The sequence below is a fragment of the Stylophora pistillata genome, chromosome 3 (assembly GCF_964205215.1).
Source record: "Stylophora pistillata chromosome 3, jaStyPist1.2, whole genome shotgun sequence".
NCBI lineage: Eukaryota > Metazoa > Cnidaria > Anthozoa > Scleractinia > Pocilloporidae > Stylophora > Stylophora pistillata.
The window spans coordinates 9905712-9933531 of record NC_142521.1 but is presented as its reverse complement, the minus strand read 5'-3'; the positions used below and the strand labels follow the sequence as shown (position 1 = coordinate 9933531).

General features: G+C 39.5%; 3 protein-coding genes, 1 non-coding gene and 3 pseudogenes across 4 annotated transcripts; 2 read left to right on the top strand and 5 right to left on the bottom strand.

Moving 5' to 3' along the window:
- Positions 1-1861: 1861 nt before the first annotated feature.
- LOC148734470 (uncharacterized) lies at positions 1862-4167 on the top strand (annotated as a pseudogene).
- A 789-nt stretch (positions 4168-4956) lies between these two features.
- On the top strand, positions 4957-6250 carry LOC111322194 (uncharacterized; annotated as a pseudogene).
- A 2791-nt stretch (positions 6251-9041) lies between these two features.
- LOC148734469 (melanocyte-stimulating hormone receptor-like) lies at positions 9042-11049 on the bottom strand. Its single transcript, XM_088755680.1, has one exon. It carries the CDS (start codon positions 10700-10702, stop codon positions 9794-9796), a length of 909 nt encoding a protein of 302 aa, XP_088611806.1. The 5' UTR covers positions 10703-11049; the 3' UTR covers positions 9042-9793.
- A 458-nt stretch (positions 11050-11507) lies between these two features.
- Positions 11508-13202, bottom strand: LOC148734468 (histamine H2 receptor-like). Its single transcript, XM_088754831.1, has one exon. The coding sequence runs from the start codon at positions 13132-13134 to the stop codon at positions 12232-12234; it is 903 nt and encodes a 300-aa protein (XP_088610957.1). The 5' UTR covers positions 13135-13202; the 3' UTR covers positions 11508-12231.
- A 4498-nt stretch (positions 13203-17700) lies between these two features.
- On the bottom strand, positions 17701-19807 carry LOC148734467 (histamine H2 receptor-like; annotated as a pseudogene).
- Positions 19808-20130: 323 nt separating this feature from the next.
- On the bottom strand, positions 20131-21607 carry LOC148734466 (adenosine receptor A3-like). The gene has a single exon (XM_088754830.1). It carries the CDS (start codon positions 21300-21302, stop codon positions 20337-20339), a length of 966 nt encoding a protein of 321 aa, XP_088610956.1. The 5' UTR covers positions 21303-21607; the 3' UTR covers positions 20131-20336.
- Positions 21608-22157: 550 nt separating this feature from the next.
- Positions 22158-22229, bottom strand: Trnae-cuc (transfer RNA glutamic acid (anticodon CUC)). The gene has a single exon. It is a non-coding gene; the product is annotated as a tRNA-Glu (tRNA).
- Positions 22230-27820: the final 5591 nt, after the last annotated feature.

Genomic DNA, 27820 nt, shown 5'->3' with positions numbered 1-27820 from the left:
CTTTATTCCGCCTTTTTGAATTCTCAGGCGGGTTACCGCTGTACACCCGTTTCCCGTTCCCCGTTCGCCGTTCCCCGTTTACCGTTCCCCGTTCGCCGTTCGCCGTTCCCCGTTTCCCGTTTCCCGTTCCCCGTTCCCCGTTCCCCGTTCCCCGTTCACCGTTCCCCGTTCCCCGTTCACCGTTCCCCGTTCCCCGTTCCTCGTTCCCCGTTCCCCGTTCCTCGTTCGCCGTTCCCCGTTCCTCGTTCCCTGTTCCCCGTTCCTCGTTCCCCGTTCCCCGTTCCCCGTTCCCTGTTCTCCGTTCTCCGTTCCCCGTTCGCCGTTCCCCGTTCCCCGTTCCCCGTTCCCCGTTCCTCGTTCCCCGTTCCCCGTTCACCGTTCCCCGTTCCCCGTTCACCGTTCCCCGTTCCCCGTTCACCGTTCCCCGTTCCCCGTTCCTCGTTCGCCGTTCCCCGTTCCTCGTTCCCTGTTCCCCGTTCCTCGTTCCCCGTTCCCCGTTCCCCGTTCCCTGTTCTTCGTTCTCCGTTCCCCGTTCCCCGTTCCCTGTTCTTCGTTCTCCGTTCCCCGTTCCCCGTTCCCCGTTCCCCGTTCCCCGTTCCCCGTTCCCCGTTCCCCGTTCCCCGTTCCCCGTTCCTCGTTCCCCGTTCCTCGTTCCCCGTTCCCCGTTACCAGTTTTAGTAACATCCAATTTGTAACGTACCTTAAGGTGGCTCAATAGGGTTTTTAGCCGGGCGAAGAATGGGTACGAAAATGGCGCGAGCTTTTAAATGGCATCGAATATGTAAACAAACATGGCGGCTGCACGCGAGTGCACAATTTTTGTCACATAATCGCGAAGTTTACTTGACGAGAGTGAAACGGCATCGATACTTTCCAGTAATGAGCACAATATTGACAGTGAAAGACCAGAAGTTTACACAACGCCTACACAACATCCGTAATGCGTCAGGTCGCTTTCGGAAAGTGGAAGCGATCGAAACCAGGAAAGAAACAAAAATAAAAAGGTTACACGGAGGGTTCAAAACGTGGAATGCCAAAAGGAAGCTCCAGTATGATAACATATCCGAGGAAAACGAACCCCCAGCAAAACGAATGACACGAGCACGTGAGGTCAGTACGTTTTTCTTTATTCGGAAGTCTTAATTTTTGGTAAGATTTTCCTGTCAAGCTTGTCCTAATTATCGGCCTACCTGTTCTGTTGACTCCAACCCTGATTCCCATCAGCAGAATAAAGCTAAGAAGAAGGCGAGCCTGCCACAAGGATCCAGACTGGTGGACTTAGAAACCCTTACAGATGGTCTGAAGGAATGCTTATTTTGTCATTACGGTAAATTCTCACAATTTTTAACTGCACTATAGCGTATTTTACATCATTATCATATAAATGAACATAACAAATATTGTGGAGTCTTTTTTCCCCTGTTAGTTTACAGTGTATTTTACAATATTTCTAGGCCCTTTGTCTCTTGGCAATGTTATTGAAGAACAGCACAGTGGCTTGGCAAGCACGTTTACTGTTATATGCAGCCAATGCAATGCGGAAAACACCATTAAAACATCAAAAGAGCACAGATCTGGTGCATGCGGTCCATTGACCTTTGATGTGAACACGAGAGCTGCCCTTAGCTGTTTACACACAGGAGTAGGCAACACTCATTTAAACAATTTACTTTCAATCCTCAATGTGCCTGCACTGAACTCATCAACTTTTAAAAATCGGGAAAGGGAAGCTGGAAAGGCAATAGATCTAGTAGCAAAAAATAGTTGCCAGCAATTCCTAAACCTTGAACGAGAGAAGGCAATTGAAAATGGTAACGAGCTTGACCAGAACAATTTGGTACCTATTGCCTGTTCTTACGACATGGGGTGGCAGAAACGGGGGCGAGGTTTCAACTCTAAGACCGGACATGCTGCAGTCATGGGCCTTTCAACTGGTAAGGTCTTTAACTACACAACAAAAAATAAAATGTGCCGCTCCTGTGATGAAGCTAAAAAGGCAGGAAAACAACCAAATAACGATGACTGTAGAAAAAATCATTCAGGCTCTTCAAAGTCAATGGAGCCTTTAGCTGCAGTTGAACTTTTCAATAAGGTAACTAAATAAAATGTCAAATTTTCAATTTACACCGAGGATGATGATTCAATGAATGAATCTCACCTAAAGCAAAAGGTACCCTATGGTGTGGAAAAATGGAGTGATACAGTTCACATAAAAAGATCCCTTACAACACGCCTATATAACTTGAGCCAACGAAGTAAGTTCCCCAACTGTTCAGTGTTGTCACAGAAAGTCATCAATTACCTTGTCAAATCCTTTACATACTGTGTTGCACAAAATAAGGGGGTTGCTACAAACATGAAATCTGCAATTCAAAGCATTGTGCCTCATGCATTTGGTGACCATACTGGTTGTAGAGAAACATCGTGTCGATACAAGAAAGACCCTTCTCATTATTGTCACAGAGATCTTCCCTATGGCAAAGACCTCCAAGGAGATAGCCTTCAATCAGCCCTGAAATCTCTCTTTGATGAATATAGCACAGACATTGTTATAAAAAAATTGCACCTGCAGCAAATTCTCAACGTAACGAGTCTCTGAACAGTGTGGTGGGCTCGAAGAACCCCAAAATTCGCTTTTACGGGGGAAGTGAAAGCAATGATTATCGAGTGTCCTGCAGTGTCTCTCAAGTAAATTTAGGTTACAGGTACATTCCTCAAACTCTAGCGTCACTTAACATAGAGCCAGGTCTTTTCTGTGTAGACCATAATACGAAAATGGACATGAAAAGTTCTAAGGACAAACAAAGGAAATGAACAGTTGCATTCAAGCGACGTCGATCACAATTACACAAACACCAGATTTCAGAAACCTCGAAAAACGAGGGCAAAGAAGGTACCATGTATGAAAGTGGCATTGGCCTGAACCTAAACTCTTCTGCTACAACATTGGAGTTGAACAATTCTGAACTTTCAATCACTGATCTTTATGATATAACCACTGCTGTCACGAAACAACAACAAGAACAGTACGAAAATGCAGTTCCGAAATACACTTCGAGACCCACAGTTCAAAAGGAAAAATTTGATGACAGTAAATTGTATCACTTTGTTTTATTTGACATCGAGACAAATTCAACGGGAAAATCAGCAGAAGTATGTCGGCTCGCTGCCGTGGATAGGTCAGGTAAACAATTCTCATGCTATATTCTACCAACCAGAGACATAGATTCTCACGCGTCAAAGGTCAACAAAGTTACAGTTAAAACTGTCAATGGAATCCGCCGACTTTTCAAAGATAATCGACTAGTAGAAGCCTTTGAGTTATCGCAAGTACTTAGGCAGTTATAACTTTTTTGAGGGCCAGCATAGATTCAGCTTCAACACGATCCACAAAGCCTGTTTGCACAATCTTGGCTGGACACAACGCCGCCACATTTGATATTCCAATACTTCTTCAAAACGGTGGCGAAAATTTTATCGCGGAGCTCAGTTCCATCAGTTCCATCCGGTTTGCAGACACTCTGACACTGATGAAATCACTCATCAAAAGCAAGCACTCTTCCATCCAAAACGCAGAAGGTAAATTTCCAAAGCCTGGGCAGAGTTCTGTTTACGAACATTTATTTCAAACCACCTTTGATGCCCACGACGCCTTAGAGGAAGTGATCGCTCTTCGAAGAATCTTGCTTTCGCCTAGGTTGGCTTTGTCTGACGAAATGCTGGTGAACAGAAGTTCTGTATTCTCTGTCAATGACGCCGCCGAAGACCTGAAATATCTTGACAACCGTCATCAGAGACTTTTGTCTTTTCAAGGAAAGCTGTACAACCCAGGTCATGCGGATAGCCCAATAAAGCAAAGCATTGCCGAAAAAATTGCTGGCAGTGGCCTAAGATATGAGGATTTAAATAATTTGTACCAACGATTTGGACGGAAAGGTCTTGTGTGTATTTTGACGAGACGGCCATTGTCCAGTCGCTCATCGCTTCCAAGGGTCACAAACACGACGAGAATAGTCTCCGCAATTTTGAAACACTTCGAAGAGATTCCAAGGATTCTGAGGCATAGTAAATTAAGGTATGTTCTCAACTGACTTTCAGGTCAAAAGCAGTTTGTACAAAACGTCAAAGATAATGACCGCCCGTATTTACACATTTGTCCTCGACAAAACCGCGTGGTTCCAAAGTTCACGCATGCTCAAATAGCGATCTTGGCGAGTTCCTATTCTGATGACGTGATTGTCATCGAGGCGAGAAAATAGAAAGTTCCCCCTCAGATTTCTCGTATTTCCTTCGGTGAAATTCCTTAAAATTTAGCAGAGATGTTATACCCTTTTAGCTTTCCTTGCTGTGAATTTATCAGAAAAATTTGTATGACAAGTTTTTCGCTCAGCCAAAAAACAACAAAAATGTTAAAAGCGAAAAAACTACCTTGACAACCCCTATTTTTTTCGATTTTAAAAGTTTCGTCTTGTCAGACTCTACCCGGTCGGAGAATAATAGAAAATTTTACCGAAGGAAATTGAAGAAAATTGAAATCAAAGTCAAACAGACGTCAAAAAATGGCGATATTTGAGTAGTTTTAATTTGGGACTAAAAGCCTTGACTTCAGAGGTGACTGTTGTACAGCAAATTTAGGTCCTTGTTTTTTATGTTTCAGTAGCTTTGATTTGAAAAATAGCAAAAACAACGAGAAAAATTAACTTTCGATTGATGTCACTGGCGCGCGCTTCGTGATCTTGCATAACCCTATTGAGCCACCTTAATATAAATTCAAATGTACAACCGTTAAATGCTCATTTGCAACTGAAGATGACATGAGAATGTCGAAACATGTCTTGTAAACTCAAAGTTGTTGTTTCTTTTTTGAGAGATATTTGAACTTCCGTTTACCTGTGGCTCGTGATGATTGCATCATCAATGCCCTCTTCTGACACGCCATCGCGGGTGCAAATAAGCATATTCAAGACTGACCCGACCTCGCCAAGATCAGTGGATAAAGATTATTCTGAGGATTGTTGTGGTTTTTTCCTTACACTTCCTCTTTTCAAAGTGAAAATCGTTCATGAACATAAAAGTGATCTGTGCAGGACTGAGTAAAACAGGAACCACATCCATGGCGGCAGGTTTGCGAATTCTCGGCTTCACTGTGTAGGACTGGCCGGAACACCGCACCATTAATGTAGACGAGTGGTTCGATATTCTTCGCAGGGGCAAGATACCCGACTTTTCCGCCATGTACAACAATGTGGACGCAGTGACTGACCTTCCAGCAAAGTTTTGGTTTCAAGAAATCCTCGAGGTATTTCCAGATGCAAAAGTCATTTAACAGTTCGAGACAACGAAGATGTTTGGGTGAGGAGTTGGTCAAAACAGCTAGATGTGGACAACAACCTTAATGGCTGCTGGTTTCCGACAAGGATACTGCAGAGGGAGTGGCTCTACCGTAAATATTATGCACTTTTGAATGCAGCGAATTCCGCAGCCTTTGGAAGCCTGAACCCAACTTCAGTTGTTCTGTTCAAGAAGAAGTATCGCAAGCACAATGAACGAGTGAAAGTTGTCGTTCGAAAAGAAAAATTATTGATCTTTAACGTGAAGAAGGGCTGGGGACCACTCTGCGAATTTCTGAAGTGTCAGACCCCAAAGCAAGAACCTTTTCCTCAGATGAATGTAGCTTTATCAGATACTTTAAAAAGTTTGGCAAAACGTCAGCAAGCATTGAAATTAAAGTTACTTCTTATTTTCATTTCATTGTGCGTTTTTCAATGTTTTCTCTACTTGCTTTTTGTATGAACCTAGGCTAGGGAAAGAACTGAAAGCATTTCCGAAAGTTTTCTTTGAGGTTAAGCTGGACTGCTAGTGTCGCGAAACCATTCAGTATTAGTCCCCTTGTAATCTTCAGTTCAATTAACGCATAAGGTTTGGTTAAATTCATGATTTTACATAGTATACTAATTTTATAAACACAAAAGAATGTGAGACAAGGCATGGACGCGCGAGAATTTGCAGAGTTAGAATAACAGTACAAAGTGAGTTAATTATTGTAAGCTATGATTTGTTGCTCGTTTCGATAGTTCTATCTTCTCTTGAAGAATCAATGCGTCTCAAAATATCAAGCATGGATTGTCTTATTGTGCAAGTCAAAAAGCTATTGAATTGTCACAAGTTACATTGAGTTGAAGATAAAGAGAGATAAAAATCATGAAAAAAACGAATAAATTCTTTAGGCCAAGATCAGTCATGAAAGGCTTTTTCTTGAAAAAAGTGCCATTTCTAGTTTAGAATTAAAGTGAATTTAACCATGGTCATCGTCGTAAGTGTCTTCATACCGCAGTTATTAAAATTTGTATTGAAATGGTGCCGGTCAGACTGTGCTACCAAAACCCCAAGAGAGCAAAGAAAGGGGTTTTCAATGTAAGTCCAATCGTGACTGCCATCTTACCTGAGGGTGGCATGCATGCAAAGCCAGTGCATAGCCTCTTTCAGTTTCGGGATTAAGAGTGAGCCTTCAACAGAGCACAACTTGAATTTTCATGTTACTGTGTCGAAACATTTTCGACACAGTAACATGACAGACAGGATTTCCCTTTATCACCAATGCTCTTTATTCAATGAGTAGAGAGGCGTGCTAATGCTATATATCAGACTGATATAAGTCGGAAGAGGTTAAGTTGTAAATGTCTTCTGTGTCAGCTATACTTCATTCCGAAAGAGCTCTATGGAGTGAGGTAGAGACTCTCGTCGTGAGACTGAAAAAGCTAAAATCAACTAAAAAAAAAAGATTAAAATGTTCGTTCAAATTTCTGGACAATCTGAAATAACACAAATTTTAGGACTAACAATTGTTGAGTGTCCGCTCGTGTACCATTCATGCATAAAATCTTATTGACATGGTTAAGCGATTTGTTTTGACATACGGGGTTTAATGTTGGTTGGGTCATTTCGAGTCAACTGATTAGGATACGCAGGGTTTTTTTTAATCGGTTCAGAATTGTGAGTGGATGGAATGCTGAGATATTTTATAAAAGATCAACTATGTTAAAGACTGGAATACTCAAAAGTATTCATAGCAAAAAACATACAAAAATTACCAAAATGTTAATTATTACTTGCCAAGGATAGTGGGAAATGAGGCGAGAACGCTGCGAGTAAATTTTGATCAATAAGATGTCGCAAAAGCTATCAAAACACACAGTTTGCAAGTCGGAATTTGACTGTATCTCACAAGATCAAGATGAATTAGTTTATACTGCTCCGAGTCTACCTTTCATGCAGCACTTGCCTTGTTAAATTCTTAATGTCACGTTAAAGTCACACACTCAGAATGTCAAGTTATATTGCATCATCAGCGCCCTTTCCTGACACCCCATCGTGGGCACTACTAAGCCTATGCAAGACTGACCCGAGCTTGCCAAGATCAATTGATAAAGATTATTTGGAGGACTGTTGTGGTTTTTTAATTATTCTTCCTCTTTTCAAAGTAAAATCAGTTGTTCATAAACATGAAAGTGACCTGCAGTTTGCTGTGCTTCAGAGAGAGCAGGTAAGCCGCATCCGAACATGATGCAAGTGAGGCAGATGGCTTAAGTTTATTTGGCGATCATATCGATGAAAGAGAGGATATCGTCCTCGAGCATACGGAAGATGGAGACTCTGACAACGCTGGTCTGAAATCAGCTCCTTTCTGAGTTGTTCAGAGGACACAGGTTCGCCCGAATTGCAACTGGCTTTGCTGACCGTTAGTAAATGGAAAATTCAATGCATAGTATTCTGTGGAAATTCTCCATAAATATAGGAAGCCAAGTAATTGTGTCAATGCGCTTGTTCCCAAAGTAAACGAAGAAATATGGAATTGACTGCCCACAAATGTCGGATATCAGAACTTGGGCATTACAAGACACAGTCGTAAAGTGCTATTATATTCACGACTGGTAAACTTCAGAAATTGAAGAAAACCATCCTCAGCTACGTATACAAAGCACTGATAAACCTTTTGTAGGATTCTGTGGCCTTGCTACGTCATGTTGGAACAGAACTATCTCACAAGAGAAGGGATGCCTTAAAACCCTTTTTACATTAGGATTTCATCCTCCTTTTCTGGCAAACATGTTAAAATTACGATTGAAAATACCTCAGTCTGTTGTTTCGGAAAAAAGCAGCATGGAGACATGTCAAAGTGAAGAATGTAATTAATATAATAATAATAATAATAATAAATAGATGCTTATAGGGTGCATTTCTAATCTCAATGCGCCTAACAACAGATTATTAAGACATAGAGAATAAGTAATTAATTAACAGTAATGTTTTTTAAACAAAACTCCTAAGCCTAGTTTTGAATGTTTCTGCTGTTTCCGCTCTTTTAATATATTCGGGAATTGAGTTCCATAGTCTCGGTGCAGATACTGAAAAAGCGCGTCCACCATAGGAACTGGATTTAATAGGTGGGATGCATAACTGTGAGCGAGTTGATGATCTAATTCGCTTGTAGTGCGGATCTGGGAATTCTGCATTTCACACAACATATGTTGGCTTACAGCAGCCCATATTCCTGGTTTCTCCAATCTAATTGCTGATGATGAATCCAGTCATTTCCATTCCCAAGATACTGAATGGATGCTCAACCCCTAACTGTTGACCGGGGCCCTCAAGACCCTAAATTTTAATCAAGAGATTTATTTCTTTGCTTCTCGATTGAATTAGCAATTCCCTATTATTTTCCCCATTCAGACCAGGCCCTGGGGCATTATTCATAAATGCTTTCACTATTGGGCCGATAAAAAAGCTCTCCTATTTTCCTCCTTTCAGCTGTATCCCAAAGGCGCTACAGAAAATCATTCAGAATCAGGTAACTTGTGTGGTAGTGGTTCCCGACTGGCCCACTTAAGCATAGTATCCACCGCTGACATCTCTCCTAATACTTCCTCCAGACCCAAGCTTCGCTCCTCAAAGAATCTACTTATGTCAAACTCCTTCAGGAAATTGTTAAGGACAAATATTCTTTTGAAGTTACCCTACCTTTTACACGGCACCTAAGTAAATAGATAAAAAATCCGTATTTTATTTCAAATTTAAATAGTCATTCTACTTTTTGGGAAAAATATAGGGAGACCTTGTTAAAAGTCTTTGGAATAAGTAAGTTTTATATTCCTTTTACAAGTACAAACGGGGCCTCCAAAAATGGGCTAAATTCGACTCTCGAATGATGCTAATCATGCGTGAAATGATTTTATCAATTTTCTCGAAAACAAAATAATTTTTTCAACAAACTATACACATGTCTTGGTTTGTTTTACCTATAGGAATACCTAATACTAGAATATGAGCCAATTCAATTTTTTGTACTGTTGCCGGTGAATGTTTGATTTTCCGTGACAACCTCTCTTAAAAATAATTAACCAAAGAAATTTTACTGGTGACCACAATGGAAAGATATTAACTATTAGCGGTAAATTAATTTTGCAAACTTTTAACCGTTAGCCGTAAAAGCCATCACCCAATTGACACCCTCTAATTAGGAGTAAGAAAATCGTGGTAGGAGGCAGCAACAGACAGAGTTCATAAATTACACATGAGAAAAATGGTTCTAATTTGCCAACTGCTTCCGGTAGGTACGTAGTCGAGGGCGAATACACCGAATAAGAACCATAATCCCTGCAAAGAACGATAGTAATAGCTTTGAGTATTGGCCACCATGAAGAGGTTCAAACGCTAAGGTTTCGACCGTTGGTCCCTCGTCAGACCGAATCCACACAGTTAACTCAGCTGATAAAACCGTACGATCTTGTAATACCTACTTTGACGGCTCTCTTCTACATCTTTGCAGTGTATTTTTAACAGCAAGGCGTATCTCTTTAATTCTCCAACAGTAGACTATTGGATTCAAACAGGAGTTCGCGAAAACAATACTTGTTGTGTAGTCATAGGTAATTTTCACCTTTAACGTGTATCCAAGATGTGTTTCCAAGAACATAGTCACTAAGAATGGAAAATAGAAAATAAGAAATAAACCATAGAAGCACAACACAGTTACAGCAGATTTTCTGCATTTCAGCATCTTCACCGCGGAAAGTTGGGTGCTCTGCTGTTGCTCTATTATCTGGCGCTTGTGTTTGCGAACGATATGAAATATTTTCAAGGAACTTATTGCTGTAACCAGAAAAGAAAGAAGTATCACAACCAAGGGAATAAAAATCCAGTCTTTCACCCAAAATCTCAAGATAACAACAGTTACGTTTCCAATCCATAGAAAAATAGCAATTCTCAGAACCCGAGAGCCAGTCACAATTGAACTGTATCGTAGATGTAGGATCAAAGCAAGAAGTCGATCGATGGAGACAGCGCTCAAAGTGAACAAAGACACTCCAACTGTGATCCAACCAGATATATTTTGGGTCATTCTCAAGATACAGTAAGCTCTGAAGTTATTTAAAAGTTCTGCAATCTGATAAGCCACGAACAATGGTTGACAAACCAGTCCGACCAGCAGATCTGAAGCAGCGAGACAAAACAAAAGCATGAAAGATGGCGAATGAAGCTCTTGAGTCTTCCAGATGACATTAAGAATGATAATATTTCCTGTAGATGTTATTGGGGAAAACACTGCATTGAAAATACAAGTAAGAATACTCGCAATAAAGGTTTCTCCAGTTTGTTCCAAGTTTAAGTCCAAAAAGGAACATCGCATATTGGTTCCGTTCATCTCGGAGATAAAAGACAGAACTCAATGATGAGTTCGGAAAGACGTTGGACGCAAACATCAAACCAAACGGATCGAATTTTCATGATTCATATGCACGTGCTTCAATCAATAGTAGAACACCTGAATAAATGCATTTGACATTAGGTTTGCTTAATTAAAAAAAATAAAAAATAGTCAAAATAATTAGATCGAGTCAGGGACATCCAATTAAGAAATTTACGAACCTTCCTCATAAATGAGATTATTAATTCATTCCCAATTTATTTTGAACTTTAAGAGATCAGAGCGATGGACACTCTCTTTTTAACAACATGAGCCGGAAACTGACGATTGCTCTCATTAACAATGAAGGAAACACCCTTTCAAAAAGCAGCCACTTAAAAATTTAATCTAAAAGCAGGAAATCTTGCCTTCATGATGTTACGTTTGCTGATAATGATGACTGATGAAAGCCCTAAGAAATATTTAAAAATTTTAAAATGTTTAAAAATACGTCAATAGCTGGTGTGCCTCTCTGCGACACGATATTGAGTGGTTTTTGTTCATAATCATTATGGTTGCTGCGCGTCACTTCGAACGTGAGCAGAACCTTTTCCGTGTGAGATGTTCCTATCAAAGTTTACTTACGTGAGCGAAACTCATGAGATGGCCACGACACGAGTCGCCTTTTAGAAATGATACAGCACCTAGCAACAAACACAGCGTTAAAATGTCGGGCATGCGTAAGTGGATCATTGTCGGCCAGCCGCGCGCGCCAACCTCCCGCGAAAATTAGTAAAGATGGAGAGTCATGGGGAACAACCGGTCCAAGAAATAGTTTGCTTGAAATTTTGAACTTTTCATAGGAATCAGTAAAAAGAAAACGTACACGACATTTCTATTGCTTCTTGAATTATCCTAAGGAAATTCTGATGATCTACCATTTTGCTTCCTTGGGCCTTACCCAAAAAGCTATACGCTTTTTAAACTCCGTGACTTATCAGTTTGTGTGGTCGTTTAAAACTCCTCTAACGAGCATTCGCTCCGACGAAAAGCTGACGCTCGAAACGTTAGCTTCTAGACTCTCTACGGTGGCCAAATTACATCATCAACACAGTTGATACAACCAAATTAACTTGTTATGATCCCCCACCGACGCAGCAACACAGTTCCTTTACAAACTTTCACACTTAACACAGCCCGTGTCCGTCAGCCTGAGAGCACAAAGACAGTCGACCTTAACTTCAGCGTATGCGCAGTCGTTTGACCGCTTAGTTCCCACAAAATATGCTCGATGCAATCTCGTGTTCCTTGCATTAATTACGGATGAAGGTGAGAAAAAGAACTCCTGAACTGGGTCGGAGTTCGAGCATATGTAACTATAACAGGGTACGGTCAAATTCCGATAATCATTTAAGTCAGTGTACGTGAGTTTGTGCTTAATCGAAATATCCGACAAGCACGGCTATTCAAAGTGAGTTTTAAGAAAATCACTCCGTTTTAAAGGTTAGAAAAGGCTAGGATATAAAGTTATCTTTTGTCAATTCCCGTCAGTACTTTCCCGAGTATCTCTTCAGATCAGTTTTAACAGCATGGCGTATCTCCTTAATTCTCCAGCAGTAAAGAAATGGATTCAGACTGGAGTTAATGAATACAGCAGTTGTCGTGTAGTCATAGGCAATCTTCACCTTCAAGGAGTACCCAATTAGTGCTTCTGCAAACATGGTCGAGCAAAAGGGAACATAGAAAAACAGGAACAACCCATATACATAGAGTACAGTCACGGCAGATTTTCTGCATTTGAGCACATTGACTGTGTTCATCTGGACGCTTCGTTGTTGCTGTTTTATTTGTCGCTGGTGCTTGCGAACGATTCGAAATATCTGGAACGTGCTTGCAGCTGTAACCAGAAATGAAATCAGTAACACCACTAAAGGAATAATGATCCAGTTTCTAATCCAAACCTTTAACAAAACCCCAGTTATACAACCTGTCCAGAGAAAACAAGCGACTAAAAGCACGCGGCAAATAGTTACAGTTGTCCTGTATCTTAGATGAAGGGTTAAAGCAAGAAGCCGATCAACGGAGATACAGCTCAAAATCAACACTGATACACCAGCCGTTGTCCAGCCAGAGATATTTTGAGCCATTCTCAAGATGCAGTAATACCTGAAGTTATCTGAAAGCTCTGCGATCTGATAAGCCACATAAAACGGCTGACAAATCAGTCCCACCAGAAGATCGGAGGCAGAAAGACAAAGTAGAAGCATAAAGGGTGGCAAATGAAGCTCTTGAGTTTTCCAGATGACACGAAGAATGATACAATTCCCTGTAGAGGTTATTAATGAAAACACTGCGTTGAAAACGCAAGTGAGAATACTTGCAATCAAGGTTTCTGTGTTTTTTTCCAAGTTAATGTCCAAAAAGAAGCAGTTTGAATAAGTTCTGTTCATGATGACAGCGAACCCGACACTAATTTAAGCTGGGACTTCTTAAGAAAAATTGTAGCTATCTCAGTATTGATAGCAATACATAATTCATATGCACGTCTTGCAATTAGCAAGCATACAACTCAAAAAGGAACGGTCATTATATTTGCTTTTTAAATAGTAAAAACATCACCGGAGATCATGCCTTTTTGAAAAATGTCAACGTTTCTTTGACAAGAGTAAGCATATTTCTGGCAGTTGAAAGTGCGGGACAGAGCCAGCGCTTCATCAAAAAGCAAACAAATGAGTATTTTTCATTGTATTTTCCTGGATGTAAATGTTCGCTTATACTGTGTAAAGCAGACAGTTTGTAGGTTAACTTTAAATTTCCTACCCCACGCTGCCTAGAAAAAACATCATTTACGACATATCAGCAATGCTTTTGACTCTTATTTCTCGTTTGTCAATTAACTACTTCTGACCATTAATTTTTAGACTGTTTTTGACTCGGGAATTAACTGTAGGTGCCTGTGTGTGTGACACTAGAGACATTTTTGATGAGTTTACTAATATACCTACGTGTAGTTGTAAAATGGCTGTCCTCCAGCGATAGATGTCCAAATGACAACAAGAGGAAACGGCAACCAGTATCAAACCAGTAAAACTGGTGAGGTCCTAACCTATAAAAGCTCGTGATTGACAAAGGCTAGATGCCGTTTATATGAAACATTCAAGACTGGTCTACTTTAAAGAAAAAGGGTGAATACAAACTATTGGTAGTCAGGAACATGCCAAATAACTTACGTAAGCTTTTTTTTTTCTTTTCGAAAACGAAAAGAGTATGGAAAGCCTTAATGATCGATTCAAAGATAATCTACTTATGTTTGAAACGCTGACAAACCTGTTCCTGACAAATGTTTTCAATAACAACTACAATTGATTTAGATGAAGCCTTCTCCAAACGTGATGGAGGCGAACTGATAAGGCCTGGGTAAGAGCGGCATTTATCAGTTTACTTTTTTTCTATATTTCTATATTTTAATTTCCATTAATTTTTTTCTTTTTATCATTTAATCGTCGACAAATTCTGTCCACTTGTAGACCTGAACGTGATCAAATTATCAGTCGAGTCTCTAAAGAGACTTTTAGGAGCGTTGAGTGTTGATCTTAACAAAGATATTTTTGTTTTATCTAGACTTTCTTAACTAATGGGATGGATTTTATTGGATGAAACCTTTCTTGTAAACAATATTTTAACGCGAAGTTTAATCTTTTCCATTATCCAGCAGTAGATAACGGGATTTATTGAAGAGTTAATGAAGACAACCAACGTGGCCCACTCGTAAGCGACCTTAACTGACTTTCTATCGCCTATGATCATTTCCACAGCTATAACGAGGAGGAAAGGAAGACAAAACATCAACATCAAGCTAAAGACACAAATTACTGTCCTGGCAGACTTTTTGCATTTACCTGCGTCAATATCCTTCGTGCGGTGTGGATAACTGATTATTGCATTATTTAGTCCATTAATTTCACGCTCGTGCCTTCGAGCGATACGATAAATTTTACCAGTGCAAAAGGCAGTAGTTACTATCGCCGATAACTGAATAACAACCGCGATAATGATCCACTTTTGTAACCACAGCTTTAGTATGGCCGCAACCGAGCAAACCAGACAAACTACTATCATTGCTGTTATCACTCGTCGAACCGTAACGATGCTTCTGTATCGCAAGTGAAGTGTTAGAGCGAGAAGCCTGTCGACAGAGATGCCATTAACGGTCAAAAAGGACACGCCAGAAGTTATCCATCCACAATAGAACTGAATTAGTTGCAAGTTACAATACGCGCTGAAAGATTCGAGGCTCTCTGCTATCTTGTATGCAACGAAGGATGGCTGACCAACCAATCCGACAAGAAGATCTGACATGGCCAAGCAAAACAACAAAACGAAAGATGGTGAATGAAGCTCTCGTGTTTCCCATATAATGAACATTACAATGCCATTTCCTAATATTGCAGTTATTGTAAACAGTGCGCATAAAACGCATAACACCACACTTGCTGTTTTTTCCACTTCGTCTTGTTGCCATTTAACTTCAAAGAAAAAACACGTTAAGTTGGCTGTAAAGCTGGCGATTCCGCTGTCGCAATCGACTCACTAACCACTTGCCAAGGCTTAGTTTCAAGTTAAATGCAAACATGTTCCTTTGGTTTGAACCTCCTGGCAGTTTTATCTTTTGTTACAGTCAAGTTACGTAACTTGTGTTGATCAAGATTTTAGAGCAATGTCATGTTCGCCGTCCTGCACCATTATGCGCCTGTAGGGACTCCTGGCGCCCGCAAATCAACAGCTTTTATCTGAAATCAAAGAACATCTGTATCTCCTCACATTAAAATTTAAAATATATGTTGTCGGAAGAGCTTCCTTTTCATTAGACTACGTATTCAATTATTAATTTACCACATATTCCACTGAAGTGCTCAATGGTACTGATATCTTTTTCAAGTCGTTTTCAAACATTTATTGGCATAAAAAAAAAAAAAAAATTGAACTTTCAGTTAACTGCAGTTATTTTTATTGAGTATCCGGGCATTCAGGCAGGTGTCTGAGGATATTTCAACAAAACTTGAACAAGTAGTCTTTTATTTTCTCCAAGTGCCTAACAGTAGTACAACTGAGCAAACAAACTTTGCTATAGGATGAAGCTGAATAAATCCAAGCCCGCCTCTCGTTTTGAGTTTATACACAAGGAAATATAAAAATATAAAGGTTTTCTCGCTTTAAGTTATAGACATTCTTCTAGAATCAAACCCTTCTTGATGATAAATTCTTTAAATCTCGTGAAATTCTGGGAGACCAGACTCCGAGAGTAACTACGAGAACATAAGTTATTGAGGTGTGAGTTTCCTTTATTTTTTTCTATTCAATACGCGTTCTCCTTTACATTTATTAATCATGCACTTTACTTAATTTCCATTGAAATAATAGTTTTTGTTTAATAAAAGAGAAATACATCTTTGGAAAACCTCATGAGTAAGGAAAAGAATTATTGCAGCCGGTAGCAAGCTAGGTATTCGCGCAATGATTAAAAAAAATACTCACACTTAAAATTGGATCGAGGCAGAAAAGTTTTACCAAAGCGTTGTCAAAGAATAAAAAGAATCACAAGGTTTCCCTGTTCTGAAAAGGTAAGGGGCTGACTATATAAAAAATCTTTCGCTGACAAATGTCCTTCGTGGAAAATTTTCAGAGCGCGAACGTCTCTTAAGAGTTGTTAAAGGTTTTGCAGAGAACTTTAGTATCTGGAAGGCTCCACAACCTTGTCAAGTGCTTAACAATTGGTGAACTCAGAAGTGCTTCGTCGTCCAGCAAAATGTGCATTTGAAGTTTGATAGGATTCAGTACTACTGAACCCTTCATTCACAGGAGTGATTGTTTCACTTAAGCCATATGCTACCATTCAGCAGCTACATTTTAAGCGATTCATTTTCTATTTTTTTATTCTTGTATGTCTTCAGAAACACATTCCCAAAATGAAATCGACTTTGGCGATTCTCTAGTAACAAGTATATATATATATATATATATATATATATATATATATATATATATATTAATCGAAGAACTTTCAATGTGTTCGTGGTTGAGACAGTGCTTTCTCTACTTTCATAAATTTTCATCAACGTGTGGACGTTGAAGCGCGCCTTGCGCATTATCTTTCCTTATGCAAGCTACAACAGCGCGCTCAAAGAGGCAGGCATCTCCTCTCTTTACGACAGAAGAGCATCTCTATCGTTTGATCTTTTTAATGACATTGTTCTTGACACTAATCACAAGCTCGCTGGTCTGCTCCCACCTAAAGCTGAGCACCACAGGCAGCTGCGCAGCAATAGGAAGTTTAACGTGCCAGTGTGCAAGACTGATCGTTTTAAAAAATCCTTTATTGTTAGCCATAGCCTAAGGATGTAAATATATATGTTTAAGTATGTATATTTTTTTTAACACAAGATCATCCTAAGTGAAACTTTTTTATTAGATTTGTATATTTTTATTATTAAGATTTTCAATCCATTTTAACTATGAATTTTGTTTCTTGTATTGTATATTATACACGTAATTCAGTCTTCGGACTGCGAGGTGTTTCTTTTTAATAAACGATTTATCTATCTTTATCTATCTATCCATTATTGTTTCTTTGAGACGCTACTTCGCTTTAGCATGGAAAATTCACATGTGAGGCAACAGAGGACTCAAAGGATACGGAATTCATTTCAAAATAATCTTATATTAGGAGTAAGATGTCGAGTCCTGGGGGTAAACAAAGAAAAGAGGAAACCTTCCATTTTAGGTATCAAAAAATAGAGAATTGAATGGCACAACCAATCAAGAACATAGACATTTAGAGCACAAAATCCGATCTCAAATCAAACAATGAACGAAACAAAAAAATGAAAAAACTCGGTGCTTCCCCCTCTCATAAATATAATCATACAATTCATTCAACAACTTCTGCAAAGACATTTACATATAAATTGACATTGGTCATTAGAACTTTCGTCTCCACTTTATGTTAAATTGTGTAATGGCGACAAGACCAGTCAAGTTAATTATCTGAATGTGTGAAAGCATCGTCCAACTCTAAAATGAAACACGGAGATGTTTTCTGTGGAGGCTTTCATCTTTTAGAAATGTATAAAATTTGACCAAAATGCACGTGTTCGTGTCCGCTTCCTACTAATAATGAATTTTTTTTATGGACTAAAGCTGAGGGAAAACTTCCTCTGTAAAGTGAACAAAGTCAATTGCTTTGAGTGTTGTTATCTAAGAAAAAGACTCTCCCTCTCCGAAGTGTGTTCTTTACGGCTTGTCGTATCTCCCTGATGCGCCAACAGTACGCAATTGGATTGAAAAATGAATTGAGGAAAGCTACAGTCCCCGCGTAGTCATATGCGATTTTTACTGTTATCGTGTACTCGTTGACTGAATCCATAAACATTGTTACGAGAAAAAAGACATAAAAAATTCAAAAGAGACCGTAAACGTAAAGCACAGTCACTGCAGATTTGCCACACTTGACTTGGACTGTGTGAGTGTGAGAAGCGGTTAGGTTTCGCTGAAGCTCAATGATCTGGCGAAGATGTTTGCGCGCAGCCATGAATATTTTTAAGGTACTCAGCGCAGTGACGAGAAATGTTGTCAGTAACGTGATCAAAGGGAGAATAATCCAGTTTGTCAAAGTGAACCTCAATATCACAAATGTGATGGCAAAGATCCAGAGAAAGACGCAAGCAACAAACACACGAGGAACTGTTACCATCACGTTGTATCGTAAATGAAGAGACAAAGCCAATAAACGGTCCAATGAAACTGCACATAAAGTCAACAGAGATGTCCCAGAAGTTGTCCATCCAGACATACTCTGAATCATTCTCGAGATGTAATAGCAATTGAAGTCATGTCTTAGTTCAGCGACCTTCAACGCGACGAAAGATGGCTGGCAAATGAGTCCAACGAGAAGATCCGAAAAAGCGAGAAAAAACGAAAGGACGAACGACGGCGAGTGCAGTTCTTGGTTTTTCCAAATTGAAATCAGAATAATAGTATTTCCCGCGACTGTCATCAAGGAAAACATTGAATTTAGGACACATGTAGCGACGTTGGCTATTTGCGTTTCTAGCGTTTGATCCAAATTGATGTCCAAAAAGTAGCATGTTAGTGTTTCGTTCATGTTATGAGATCCTCAGCTGCTCCCAGAAAAAATGATTTTACACACTGTTTAAATGTTAGTTCACTACCAAAGTGTACAAAGAAACTAATCGACGTTTGTTTCCATTTGGTGTGTCATAGGTGATGGAAATTAAATGCACTTGTACTTGTAAAGAAATAGGTCCTGCACGTTTGTTGAAAACATCAGCCAGATATTGACTGTTTCCTGACTGTTTCCTAACTCACAAAATAATTGGGCTCTTTTCCAATTTTAATCTTTACAGGAAATTAAGAACGCCGATGAGACGCAATCTTCACCTAAGGTTGCGAGTCTCACTTATGTTAACAAATAATGTCGATGTGTCGTTTCAACAACATTTATCTTCGACTCATATCGAGTGCACAATAAAGTTCGGGAAGAAATCTATATCAACCATTTTTCGTGATTCCAACAGTTCCTTTAGCTAGTTTATATTTAACAACAGTATGACTGGGGTGAGTATTACCTACGAACTGGATAAGTTGCTATTCACAACTGAGGGGACGACATCTTTGTGATTTTGCAGTTACCTGAAATTTGCTTTGCTAAAGTGTCAGTTTTGCCCTTGAAAAGCGACGTTATTACTTTTAAGTTAAATTGGAATATCTAATGTGCGATTCTCAATTAATGTAAATAGATAAGATTTAGCCAACAATATTCACATTGAGGGCAATTCACGTTTCAAGAATAATGTATAAGGGCAAGAGCATTAATTATTTTCTTTGGATCAGAACCATGCTAGCTGCAATACTTGTTCATTACGAATCGAGGCTTGTGAAAAACTCGTTTAGTCGATGAAAGTTGATCGAACAACACTGTTGCTGATATAAACTATGTACATTACGTACTAATCAAACTCATAAAAAAGGTTCGTAGCATTCATGGAGTCTCAGTTAAAAGCAAGACTTCGCCTTTGAGTTGGCGCCGACTGTTGTTACGGGGGTCAGTTTGATGATACCCTTTAACAGGTGATTTGGAAGTGACGGCGGATTTATAATGACTACATCCAATTCAATTTTTTTTTTCACCCATTTTTAGATGTGATTTCACGGCGCCGCGGCCCATATTCGATTCCTAGCTTGGGAGTTCTTTTTCTTTTTTTTTTTTTTCACATGCGATTTGTTCTTTGTCTTGTCTCTGTTTTAAAGACATCAGAGCACGGGATCAGTCAGTAAAGTTTCTTCGCATTCAAACATCAATGTGCAAAATGTACTTGTTTGCCTCATTTTGTTTGTCCTTTTTCATGAGAGACAACCACATAAGCACCCGAACTCAAGACACTATTTGTATTGATATTGACCCTTTCTAAGACCACAGACGCCAAACACCTTCTGTTGGTGGAACATATCCATACCTATTGCTGATATCAATATTGTCATTGAGAAGAAAAAAAGTAAAATGTGACAGAACAAAGATGTTGGTCAGTCAAAAACCATACAGTCTACCAAGGTTATTGATCAGACTCTGCAGCTGCTACTTCGAGTTGTTTTCATGAGTTATCTTTCTTAAATACTTTATTATTGCACGACGTACTTGTTTATTTCTCCAACAATAAATAACAGGATTCACCGACGAATTTATGAAACCAATCGTGGTCGTGTAATCCCAACCGATCATTAATGACGTCGTATGGCCGTGAAACGCGTCCGCTGCACTAACTGTGATGAATGGTAGATAGAGCACCAGCATTAAGCCATACACATAAAGAACCGTAATAGCTGACCTTTTGCATTTAAATGCATCACCTTGTTCGTTTTCTAAGTCAACCATTGATCGGTTTTGTACTCTTATTTGGCGTTGATGTCTATTTGCAATTTGAAATATCCTAACAGTGCAAATTGCAGTCACCACAATGGCCAACACAGCTGTAGAAACAGGCAAAATCAGCCAGTTCCGAAACCAAAACCTGACGATGGCAACAATGATGCAAAACAGCCAAACTACAGTCATTGCTACCAAAACACGTCGCACGGTGATCGTGTTTCTATATCGCAAGTGTAGAGTTAAAGCGAGAAGTCGGTCGACAGAAACTCCGCTTAGGGTTAGGAGAGACACGCCAGAAGTTATCCAACCAGAAAAAAACTGAATCATTCGCACCTTACAATATCCGTTGAAATTTCCCAAAAGCTCCCCTATCTTGAATGCGACGAACGAGGGCTGGCCAACCAAACCAACAAGGAAATCAGAGATTGCCAAGCAAAATAACAAAGCGAAGGATGGCGTATGAAGCTCTCGTGTTTTCCAAATTACAAGCATGACAATGAAATTTCCGAGTAGCGCACACAGAGCAAATAGAGAGCTAACCGCGCACGATATAATACTTGCCGTAACCTCCTGATCAGTCAACGTGCGATATCCTTCGAAGAAAAAGCATTTCATAGCGTCGGTTGAATTCATAACGGATACATTCGAGAAAACTGAAACGGAATGGTTAACCATCTTAACATATAAATAAATATGGCCGAAAATAGAAATTTTACTTTCGAAAGAACACGTTGTGTTTCAATTTCAACTATATGTTAAAAGGAGGAAAAACACCGAATGTTAAATGACCATTTTGAGCGGGCAAGTTATACGGCACAGAGTGTCTCAAATACACTTACTCCAACAACTAGTACAGACCTGCTGCTTTGAAAATTGAAAAAACCGAATTTAAGGAAGTTCTCTGGGCTTTCAGAATTCATATTTTTCCTTGTTGAGTCAACGCCAATTGTTTTTATATTTTAGAAGAATGATTAACTTTCATAAATATCATTTTGGGAGAGCGATATTGAAGGCAGAGATTTCTGTTACTCTAAGAGAACTTACTCCAATCAATTAACATCTGCCGACGTTAAAATTGAAAAAAAAAAAAAAAAGGAAGGCAGTTATCAAAGCTATCAAAATTCTTTTATATGCTTTTGATAAGTCAACGTCAATTCTTTACTTTCGAAAACAAGCGATTGACTTTCAGAAAGGAAAATATATCGCAACCTTTATATGACGATTGGTGAGAGAGGTTCGAAATGAATGGAAACGCGGCATTACAAATCAGTCGATCAGGGCAAACCCATCATGTAAATTAACTGACACAGTTTATATGCAGTGCTAGGAGCTCATTAGCACTCCTAACGGCGCTCAGGTCTCTTCAAGGAACTAGCTCTAAGTTTGCATTGCCTGCATTAACGAGAAATGTTATTGTCATACTTGTTATTTGGAAAAGGCATTAACTAAGTCGACATTATTCGTTTCGTGATTTTTCACGGCAATTATTCATAATTCAAAATAGATGAAAAAGAGTAATGCGCAAACTCATTCCCAGGCCGGGAATCGAACCCGGGCCGCGGCGGTGAGAGCGCCAAATCCTAGCCACTAGACCACGTGGGAATAGTTACCATACTTAACGACAACAACAACAACAACAAAATTTATTTAAACACGATAAAAATTACAGCAGAGCTGATGTGGTCGTGTATTTAATAATCAACCTGATTATCCTGATTAACCTAATATGGTCGTGTTTTTAAAAATTAACCATTACTAAATGAACCTTGATTTAAAATGAACTTAATTGATCTAATTAACCTAATACGGTCAAATATTTGAAAATTAACCCAATTAACTAAAAATTAATTAAAATATTATTCATCAATAAATTTAACTAAGCGTATGAGGTTTTGTGTTTTAGAACTTTTTTAAATAAGCTTTTGCTTGATATTGCACGCGTATGATTCTCAAGAGAATTCCATAGAGATTTGGCCTTGTAACAGGTGGACTTACGAAGAACTTCAGTGTTTGGTTTTGGTGATAAAAAGGTCAATTTCCAACGCAAGTTATAGTTGCACTCATATTCCGTAAACAGCTTCATAATGGGAGCGGGTAAAAAATTATAGAAACAGTCCTGTGCCAAGATAAGTAATCTATGTTCGTATTTTTTACCAGTGTGCTCAATTGCATTTGGCTGAGACCAAATTACTAGGTGTGTACAGTGGTGTGTACCAATCGAAGCCATAAATGATCTTTGCAGCACGTACATGTATCCTCTCCAGCTTATCAGAGAGCGATTTGCCGCAGGAACCCCATACAATCAACCCATAGGTAATTGACAGATGGAAGAATTACTTTAAAATAAAAATCAGCTCTCGTTGTAGTAGGTAAGAAATACAAGGACTTGAGAAAGTTCAACTTTTGTGAAAAGGACTTAATCAACTCTTTTACATGAGCGTTTCAATTAAGGTCACTATCAACTTCTACTCCTAAACACCTAGAGGATTTAACTTGAGTGACCAAACTGTTCTCCAACAACACTGGTTGCAGCGGCCCAACAAACCGGCCACGCATTAAAATCATATACTCTGTTTTACCAGGGTGGGGTATGAGGCGGTTAAGGCAGCACCAGTCATACAACTTCTGAAGGATAACGTTCAAGATAACAGCGACCATATCAGGAGAAGACGCAGCCGCGTAAATCGTAGTGTCATCAGCATACGTGTGAATATCACCATTGCAATCCCCAACTATATCAGGCAAATCGTTGCAAAACAACGAAAACAAGGTAGGACCCAAAACGGATCCCTGTGGCACGCCAAACTTCACAGTCATGTAGAATCTCTTTCTGTGGCTGGACTACGGCCGTTGCGTCTTATTTCAACATATATGCAATTAGCATCTATCGACTCCTCGCTTTGACTATTCATCTACGATACAATTCGCAGAGTGTTACTGACAATTTTTCTCGTTAATTATACTTGCAAGCGCATTAAGATCGTTCGACGACACCGGCGTCAGATACATGAGCAACAGAGAAGTGTCCAAATCAACACAAATGTGCTTAAGCGCAGAAAACATGCTCCAACTATACCTTTATTGCATACTGGTGACAGGAATTACGTATCAATCGCAAGGATATGCTACAGAAATTACAGTTACATACGACTTCGCAAATACTGTTGGTTTTGTCAATTCCTTCCTGAATCCATTTGTGTATTGCTGGAGATTCGTCGAGTTTTCATGAACATGTTGCGGAAAAACTGAAACTCACAGCAAAAAGAAAGCGTCGTGTTAAGGCAAGCAGTTTATCATCATCATCATCATCATCATCATCATAGTTTATTTAATAAAGCAGGGTGAGGGATAGGCAAGACATTACGTCCTGATGTGGACCTGCATCACTTAAACTATCAATTAATAAATACCTAATTAGCGAATAAACCGAAAATGGGTATGTAAATAATGACAATTGAAAGAAATAAATATTAATAACAATACGGACTAAATGTTAAAAGTATTTAAAGTCAACAGATTTGTTGGAAACGCTGCAGGAAGCTTTGGCAAAACTGATAGATTTCAGAATTCTTTTATTTTCCCTGAGTTTTCTTTTGAAAGAAGTTAAGATTGAACAGTTCTTCATGTCTTCGGGAAGGAGGTTCCAGGATAGTGCAGCTCTGTGCTTAAACGAAGATCTTCGCATTTCTGTTCTTGGTCTATGAACCTTAACTTTTAAGGATTTTCTTAAGTCATAAGGAGTCTCGGATTTCACTATTAAGTCATTTAGAGGCTCGATGCTATTTCCATGATAGATATTGTACGTAGTAACTAGAAGTCTCCTAATGTGAAATGAAACAATAGAGTTCAAGTGTGGAGCGTTCATGATGTCATCACTGTGGATGCTATGGGGTAGGTTGTAAATAATTCTGGTAGCTCTTAAATGAATTCGATCAATATTCATCCGTCAAGGCTGAAGAACAAGACCCCCAGACTACAATGCCATACAAAACGCAAGGGATAATAGTTTTATAATAAATGTTTTCTAAGGTTGGTATCGGTAAAAACTTTATCCGATTCAGTACTGCGACTTTGTTGCTGAATGACTTACAAACGTTCTTTATGTGCTCCTGCCATGATAGCTTGCTGTCAATTGTCACCCCAAGACATTTAGATGATGAGTTGTACTCAATAAAGCTATTACCAAAGGCCAAACGTGGCAGGGGGCCAATAAAGTTCTTGGCTAGAAATTATCAGCGCTTCAGATTTCGATTCGTTGGCGATTAATCTGTTTGATTGACACCAGGTGTACAGCTGGTCTAGTACAGACTGGAGTGTTAAGATGATATCGTCGATGTTGTTTCCAATTGTAAAAATAGTGATATCATCGGCACACATAAATAATTCACCACTAGTTATTGATTCTAGAAGATCGTTTACAAATATTGAAAATAATTTGTGCCCTAGTATTGAGCCTTGGGGAACTCCATGTGTGATGGTTTTGGGCTCGGACTGATATCCTGATATTTGGACAAATTGCTTACGTGCAGACATGTAATCGGTAAGCCATGAAAGCAAATCGCCAGATATCCCAATGGCCTTTAGCTTCTCTAGAAGGATGGTATGGTTCACTGTGTCGAATGCTCTTCGAAAATCAATAAAAAGCACGCCCACTTTCAGGCCCTCTTCTAGCGCATTTTTCCAGGTCTCTGTTAGGTGAAGTAAGAGGCTTTCAGTTGAAAAATTTTTCCGAAAACCCCCTCTGTCTATGAGATAACAAGCCTTGTGTGTCCAAATGGTTGTTCAAGGTATCACTGACAGCATTTTCTAAGATTCTCCCAGGGATACAGAGGAGGAAGATAGGTCTGTAGTTGTTCACTTCTGTTTGTAAGCCTTTCTTAAATATGGGGTTAACGCGTGATAATTTCCAGCTTGAAGGGAAAGATGCATCACATATACTCTACCTAAAGATTGGTAAAAGACTGTGGATAACAGGGTCACCAATCATGGAGAGGACCCTGGGGGATACTTGGTCTGGACCAGTAGCCTTCTTGGGGTTAGCAGCTTTAATCAGTTTGTTTTTTACCAGTTCCCAGCTCATGTCAGTTTTGTCCCTGGTGGGAGTGACTCTAGTGATAAAGGTGTTTATAGATGACAAGTTCAAAGGGTCAAGTTGCTTAGTGAGGTCTTTGCTGACATTCACAAAAAGTCATTAAAATACTCTGTCTTCTCTAAATCATGGGTTATTATCTCCTCCTTGTGATCACAGATTGGACCGATGTTTTTAACTTTGTGTTTCCTCAAGACTTGGTTGGTCAATTTCCAAAATTCATTACAATCAGTAGTTTCACTGAATAATTTTTGCCAATAATCAGCTTCAGCACTCCTTCGTAGCTTCTTAATCTCATATCGCTTCTGTTTGTAGAGACTCCATAATTCGGGGTCGCCTAATGACTTTGCCTTTTTAAGGAGCTTGTATCTTTTGTTCATTTCTTTCCTGATGGAGGTATTGATCCAAGGAAGAGACTTATCTCTTATTTTAGCATCTCGTGGGGGTAGGTGGTGATGTAGGATTTCATTGTATAGATATTGCCAAGCGTCTACACTGTCATCGATGTCGTCGAATAAACTAGTTATATGCCGGGGAGCCCGGTCGAAGTCACTTCTAAGTTGCCTTGTGTCTAGCGGTTTATAATTCCTGGTTGGGATAACTTTGGGTTTTGCATTACCTCTTGCAACTTTGAAGACCGCGAATATTAGGTGGTGGTCAGAGATACCCAGGTCGATGGAGCCAGAGGTTTGGATTTTTGGGGGTTGACTAGTGATCACGAGGTCAATAAGTGACTTGGAGTTGACAGTAATACGGGTTGGGCTGTTGATAATGCTTTTTAGTCCACAGCTACATAGAATCCCTCGTAGGCGTTTTCCATATTCGGATTCCCTATTGTTAGGTTTGTGCAACATATCAGAGTTGAAGTCGCCAACAAGGATCACATTTTTTCTTTTTAGCCAGATATTAGCAATTAGGTCTCTGGAAGAGTCGAAAAAGGAGGAGTCATCGGGTGGTCTGTAGACACAGCCAACAAGGAAGGATTGGGATCTCATGATGATGTTCAGCCATGATTCTTCTAAATTTGGTCTTTCCCAAGAAACAGAAGGGTATACAGTAAGATCTTCTTTGAAATATATCAGAACACCACTTCCACAGGAACCACGATTCCTCTTTACGAATTTATATCCAGAAATTATGATCCAATCGTCTGACACACTTGAGTTAAGGTGGGTCTCAGTAATACCAAGAAGGTCAAACTTGATCTCGTACAAGAGGTGCTGGACCTCACACAGCTTGTTTATAAGGCCATTGACGTTGAGATGACCAATCTTAAGATTCTTATCGCCAACTGTTTGTTTAAGCATGAGAAAAGGATCTTCCTGGGATTCTGTAAGCTTGATGTCATTTACATTCGAGGTAGCAGTTGTATATGGGAATTCATTTCGGGAGATATTTGCAGTAATCTCAGTGGATTGTTGGCAGCGAGGACAAGACCACTCGAAGGTTGTCAGGCGTTGCAAGTTTTTGTAATCGTTGGGCTTCATGTTACCGCATCGGATATGGCACCATTTCTCACATTGCTCACAAATCACGGCTCTGTGGTTGCAAGCGACGGTCTTCAAACATGGAGGAGCTCGGACCAGGATTAAGGGAAACATCGCCGCTTCTAAGGAGACGACTTTGTCGAAAACTTGTGTCTGAGTTGGCATAGTAGTATGTCCTTGAGCCAAGATATCTTCCACTACGTGGAGCAGAAACAAAATGGCAGACGTGCTCACACGTTGGGAAAGGCTGCAATTTCGGTGCAAAAATTTCTCTAAGAGACGCAAAAATTCTCAGCTGGAAAGCCGAGTCGCTTAGAAAGCGGTTCCAACCTGAGTTTTGACCAGGGTTGGACAGAAAGCAGAATAAATTAAGCAGAAGTACGGGGACGCCAAATACACGTCCGACTGCCATTACACCGCTGACCATGTGAAGACACTTGCTTTTATTTGAGGATAGTTGGTTGAGGTTCAAATTTGCTTATTCAACATGAGTCTAAATAGCTGCTTCTAAATCTGACCGAATTCTAGCTGGTCTGAGCAAAATTCCTTTTGTCTATGAAATTTAATCGAGCAACACTAATGACGATATAAACTATGTACATTACGAACCTATCAAA